The sequence below is a fragment of the Colobus angolensis genome, unplaced genomic scaffold (genome assembly GCF_000951035.1).
Source record: "Colobus angolensis palliatus isolate OR3802 unplaced genomic scaffold, Cang.pa_1.0 Scaffold95, whole genome shotgun sequence".
NCBI classification, from domain to species: domain Eukaryota; kingdom Metazoa; phylum Chordata; class Mammalia; order Primates; family Cercopithecidae; genus Colobus; species Colobus angolensis.
In genome coordinates this window covers 2,864,843-2,871,193 of record NW_012123487.1, presented here as the reverse complement: position 1 = coordinate 2,871,193, position 6,351 = coordinate 2,864,843, and the positions used below count along the sequence as shown (strand labels likewise).

General features: G+C 53.1%; 1 protein-coding gene across 2 annotated transcripts in view; it reads right to left on the bottom strand.

The window, feature by feature from the left end:
* Window positions 1-580: 580 nt before the first annotated feature.
* TNS1 (tensin 1) overlaps window positions 581-6,351 on the bottom strand; it is a 145,229-nt gene continuing 139,458 nt past the window's right edge. For both annotated transcript variants that reach the window (XM_011932292.1, XM_011932291.1), the window contains one exon: window positions 581-5,398. In XM_011932292.1, coding sequence (XP_011787682.1) covers window positions 5,254-5,398 — 145 coding nt within the window. In that variant the 3' untranslated portion in view covers window positions 581-5,253. The remainder of the gene's footprint in view (window positions 5,399-6,351) is intronic.

Below are 6,351 nucleotides of genomic sequence, written 5' to 3'. Positions count from 1 at the left end.
CCCCGTAGTTTCAGGAGGCTCCAGAGGCAGTTGCATGACCCAGATCCGGATAGAGTGATTGGTTTCGAGTTAATCATATGAGCCAGGCAGGATCCAGATCAGAGCCAATGAGCACGTGTCCCAGTTTCTTGCTGAGAACATTGGGAGAAAAGAGCCCTCCTCTCCTAGGGCTATCGAGCTGGTGGGATGGAAGCCCAGAGCATCTGGGGGCACTGCCACTCAGATACAGCTTGCCTGAAAGTTAAGCCAACTCAGACCCAAGCGATGGGGACGAATTCCTGATTCTACCATTTGAGCTCTTAAATGCAGCTAGGCCCGGACTTCTCAGTCACTTGGGCCAAGAAACTTATTTTTTTCTTAAACAAGTTTGAGTTGAGTTTCTCTTCCAGCTGAAAGAGTCTGAATGAATAAACACATGGAACCAGAACCACAATGCGGATGGTGGGGAAGCCGCTGGAAGGATTTGAACTGTCCACCAGAGGCATTGCTGAAGCCCACCTGGATCTCTGGAGAGGCCCCTTTTTGCCCACCAGAGACGTGGCAGACCCCTGTCCAAACAACACAGATAGATAACGGCACAGAGTTTTCTTTAACTTTATCATTTATAAAGCCATACAATGCATCGCAAAGAAACAAAGCAGCTGTACAGGAGTGGGGACGCGTCAGTGTACAATACATTCATGTCCAGGATAAGGAGCATACACCAGGATTTATACACGGTGGCAGCGGCTATAGGCACGATGATACAAAATATCAAGTATATTTCCATCTATATAAATACACAGCTGGGGTGGGGGAGGATACTGGGTGATCTTGTTTCTCTCGCAGAGGGCCTGGGAGGCAGGGAGGGTGGTGGGAAGGGATTTCTTACATTTGTTCTGAATGACGGGTCTGAAGGGAGGAGAGAAATGGGGAAATACAGCCTGCACACACTGATGTGCTCTCACACACGCGCACAAACCAAACACAGACACAGGAGAGTTTCAAACGGCTTAACACTGACTGGAAAACAAGCTTGGGACATCCCTCTACAGTAACTCCACTGCTGGCAAGAGCCCAGGCGTGGGATATGAACAGAGGTCCTCCAACATTTTGGACATTTGAGGACAGAGGGGCCAAGAGGGACGAGACCCCCCACCCTGCCCCTCTGGGTGGCCCACTCCTCACCTGGGCCATCGCTGAGACTCCACCAATTGGTTGCCCTACAGGCCTCACCTCCCGATTCCCCTCACTGCTGGGCAACATTGAACTTGAAGTTCCATTGCCCAGCACCTCCAACCCCTACCCCCAAGTTCCCTAAAGAGATGAGCAAAACACACGCACATACATACATCCACACTTGCACATGCACACACACGTCCTGTGTTACCACTGGCCAAGGAAACACAAGTCTCAGGATTCCAGGGCCTGGACCTCGGGTAAAGGGCTGCTCTGGGACTCCGCCCCCTAACCTCTTGGAGGACCCCGAGTGTAGGGGCAGAATTGGGTGTTCCCCTTGACTCACATGATCTCCCCAGGTCCTAAAACTGGAAGAAAAAAAAAGTAGGAGAAGATCCAGGAGGCAGGAGTGATGGACAAAAGTGAGAGTGAGACTAAAAAGTGGGAGTGAGACTAGATTTGATCACACTCACCACCCTTCTGTGTTCCCTGGACAGCATGTTCCCCTGGAGCCCCTGTGCAGGCTCATCAGAACAAGGCAGAATCCCCTACTCACCAACCTCCTGAGAGCCCTTTATAGGGGCATCACACTTGTCCAGGAGGACCGCCCCTCCTGCTCTCACACAACCACTGGCCCCTCCATCCCTCTCCTGGCCAGTCTCGGAAGACCCAGGGGGCCTCAAAAGCTGGGGGAAAGGAATCCTGGCCATTGGTGTCCACAGCTTTCAGAGCTACTGGAGGAGAGGCTCAGATGAGGTGGCTCAAAGGCCTTTTCCAAACTTAGAATGTGATGTATCTGTCCCTCAAGTGCCTGGCTAAATAAGAGAGCCAGAACACCATGCTAGCAGGCTGATCAAACCGCTCACTTCCTCCCTGTTTTCCTTCTCTGGTCCCCTCTCCATTGTTTTCTCCCCCAGTCCTTCCCTCTTGCTCCCCTTGGGAAACAGCCACATGGAGCTCACTGGGCCCCTCCCCCAGCTGAAAGGACATGACCCTCCTCTGCCGTCTTCCCTCCAGACACCCAGCTGGACAGCTGGCTGCAGCACGGGACTGAGCCTGCTGGGGTCTGCGTCGCTGCAATGGCCATGACTCCCCGGCTCTTTCTTGCCCATCTTCTCCCAGACCCTTTCCCATCCCAGCCCATGTTCAAGGCCAGACAGCGCTCTCCTGGCTGACACACAGATTCAACGATAAACAACAGTAAAATAGATTGAGGGAGGGAGAAGACAGAAGAGGATAAACATTTACAAAATAATAATTAGTAAAAGTGCTTTCTTTTAAAGGAAATCTTTGGCAAGAATACACTGCAGTGCGGAGTGGTGTGTGCATGGAGTGGTGTGTGTGCGTAGGTGTGTGCATTGCTGCACAGCTCCCTGTGACACAGGAGGGCTCTGGTGCAGGGCCCAGAGGTGGGGCCACTGTGGGGACTGGGAAACCCTTCCTCATCATTCACCTTGAAAGGCCACACTCTCAGAAACTGACTCCTTCCACAGGGATGCTGGGAGGGAGTTACCAGCTTTCTGGCATCAACGGGTCCTCCCGCAGGGGCACACACAGCTCAGGCTGGAATGGAGGGGCTGGTCATGCATGCAAGGTGGGCTGCAGTGGGTGGTGAGGAAGAGGAAAGCGACTATGAAAGCTGACCCCAGACTCAGTCCCGGGCACCAGCCAGGCTGCTTGAAGGGTCTGATACACAGCCCAGCCTCAAGTGTGGACAGAACATCCATGCCAGGAAGAGGCTCCTGGGCTGTTCAGTGGGAGATGAGATATTTACAAAGGAAGGGGATGGGAAATATCTCCTATCTTGGGAGATAACTGGGGTTTGCTAGGGAATGAGGAGAGGGGGAAACCCAGATATTTGGCTTGAATATCTCAGAAGGAAGAGCACTTTGGAGGGACTTCGGTCACCAGGCACAAGGTTTCACTCTGGGAAGCAGGGGGTGGCCGGTGGGGCCTCTGCCCCCGCTCTCCACCTTCTGCAGACACCCTCCTTTCCAACTCCCTGAAATAGAAAGTCCACACTGACACAGCTCCTTGGAGGAGAAAAAATACAAAAGGCACACACACACCTATGTGTGCCGTACATACCCATGTCCCCGCATGCTCACACACTCGCTCAGGCCTGCAGAGGCAGGGATAGCTCCCCACCCATCCTGGGAGCTGACTGCTGGGCCCCTGGCTTGCTGAAAAGTAATGGGGCCAAAGGGTGGAACATATGCAACCCCTCCCAACACTGAGCCCCACACAGTCTAGGGAAGGCCAAGGCCAGGGCAAGGAGACCCTGGCTGCTCCAAGAACAAAGGCCCCCTACAATTCAGGCTTTACTTACATATGTAAAAAGGGATAGGAATTGGTTTATACCCAGGGAAGGCAATAAAGCAATATGGAAAAACAATAAATACTTCTTGTCCATTTACCTATTCTTTTTTTAGCCTTTTCTTACATTTTATTAGCTTACAGATTCTGTCAGTATGTCTCATGTATATATTATATAATATTTATATATCAGTACAATGCCTTTCTCTAGGGGACCCCGATAGGCTTAAGAATGGAGTCCTGGTGAATTTTCCATTCTGGCTTAGAGTCCTTAAATGGTGGTCAGGCGTCTTCCCAACTGTCCAGTGGACCTTAGGCCCTTTGGCCCAAGTGCAAGCCTTCTGCCCTCTGCTGCATGGGCAGTGTGGCTCAGCTGGGGAAACCAAGGCAGAAAGGGTGACAGCGAGGTTTGGCATTGTAGGTAGGCGATACGGTGTACAGGTAGCAGCCCCAGGAGCTCTGCTGAGGTCAGAGGGTGCCTGCAAAAGCCAGACCCTAAAACACTTACAGAGGAGAGGATAAGGACTCCAGGTTTCTCCCCTGAGCCTCACTGAGCAGGAAGCAGGTTCCCCAGGGTGAATTCCAACACAGGGACCCTGCAGAATAGAACAGGGCTGGGCAGAGCAGGAAGGCTCAATCCCCAGCCCCTGAAAAGGCATCATGCAGGTAAGCAGGTCTGAGATAAGGCTGGTCCTGGGGCATGAAACCCAAGAACAGGGCTGAGAGGTGGCAGCTAAGGCAGAGTCCAGGGCCCCAGCAGGAGCAAATTGCCTTCCTTGCTGCTGAGCCACAGGCCTTGGGGAAGACACCCCGAGCTCAACAGCTGCCTGTTCTGACAGATGTCTTCGTATGGACACACATATTTCTACCTCCTCAAACCAAAGCTCCAGCCTTCTGGCCAAGGCGGGACAGGGTGATGCCATTGCAGACCCTCCCACTCCTGCTGGGGTCTTTGCAGAGGAGAAGGGTCTGGCGGCACCCAGGGCCACTAGAGTGCAGGTGCAGGCACCGGGAGAGAGCCTCTGCCACCCACAGCTTGGTTGTTTGTCCCTCCCCTGCTGCCCTGCCACCGCCAACCCTAATCTTTGGACAATATGCATGTGTGTCTACAAACACACGGGACAAGGACAAGCTGAGCTGTTTATAATTCGAGTGGATAAAGGCAGAACTAGATCAATGTGTGAGGATGTGGGTGCAGATACACACCCACACGACAATATAGTGAAGGCACAGCAAAGAGACCTGAGGTGCCTTAGGTCTGAGATACTTTCAAGCGAACAAGTTCTGCCACTTGATGTCCCACGGTGACTCCGTTTGGTTTGACAACCTACCCTACAGGTGGCCAGAAAAAGATTCTCCCAGCTTGATTTCCCCTTGCAAAGCAGTTGAGTTAAGGAGACAGAGCTTTTCCATCCACCCCCCCCAAAATTGTGGATTCCCAAGGAGGTTTGTTCCTTCTCTTTTGAGGACATCCATCTTCTCAGGGTAGGGAGGGGGTGTTAGGTGGACCTGGTTAGTTTTGGAGGCTTTGGGTTTTTGCAGTTTCCATCTACCCAGGGGAATCCAAGTTCTTCTCCTCCATCTTTTGCTTTCCCTCTTTCTCTCTCTCTCTTCCCCCTCCCCTCTGCAATTCACTTCCCTCTCCCCACGTTGCACTTTCTTCTCTCCTCCGAAATTGGCCCAAAGTCCTCCTTCTGGGTTCAAGAGTGGTCAGGATTCACGGGTCCCCTCCCCACGCACCCCTTCCCCAAGGCACTGGCCCTGGGCAAGCGGCAGGGTTCATCTCTTTTGGCCGGCGTTCAGCATGACCTTGGAGACGAAGTTGACGATGGCAGAGGCCGGCTGGTTGGGGTCAAGTTCAGCAAAGAGGTGGCAGGCGTTGTCCGTGGTGCTGCCCTGCTTCCGGGCCACAAAGCCGAAGAGCCTGAAGGCAGGAGAGGGCAATGGGCATGAGGGGAGGGCAAATGGAACCCCAGGAGGTAGACAGCAGCCTAGGTGAGCAAGCTGGTCTCAGGTCAGCCTCTCTCCCCCATCCCTCCAGTAAGCCTCAGCATCAGGGACTCGGAGAGGCACAGAAGAGAATCCTCTGTGCACTCCCCTGACCACAAGCCAAGGCCTGGAAACAGTGTCCCGCCTTGTTTAAGGATGGGCAGAAATCCCCCTTGGAGGGGTGCGAGGGAAGCTGCAGGGGACTGACAAAGCTGGATAGTGAGGGGTGGGGAGGAGACCAAAATAAAATGGGAACATTCCTAGACAGGCCTCTCCCCGCCCATCCCAGCCCTACCCCTACTGACTGTTCTGACACACAACCCATATGCCAACCAGGAAAGTGCTGTCTGCCTGCAAGGAGCTCGGTCTCCTCAGACACCACAAGGTCAGGGAGACAAAGGTCAAGTAGTTCACACCTCTTCACACACACACTTATTTTTCTTGGGCTCAAGAACCTTGGAAGCCAGAAAATAAAAAGGGAAGGTGGACCCCACACCCATTCCCCACCCCCACCCGCAGGACTGGAGTGACCCAGTGTTCTCTTTGCAAAACAGAGTTAAAAATATGAGGGCAGAGAACAGAATGTGAGCTCAGGCCCCCTCCCAGCCAGCATGTTGCTAATTAGAGCGAGATGGGGAAATGAGGACAGCTGGAGATTCCAATGGAATCCCCTCTCCCTACTGCAGGACCATGGCAGCTAAAGTTAGCAAAGGGGGATTCGGCTGTTCGCTGTGTGCCATATACACCACCACACTCATACACACCATCACACATACCACCACACACACACCTACCACACATACACACACACACACCTACCACACACATACACACCACACACCACCACACACATACACACCACCCACATACACACCCCACACACACCAC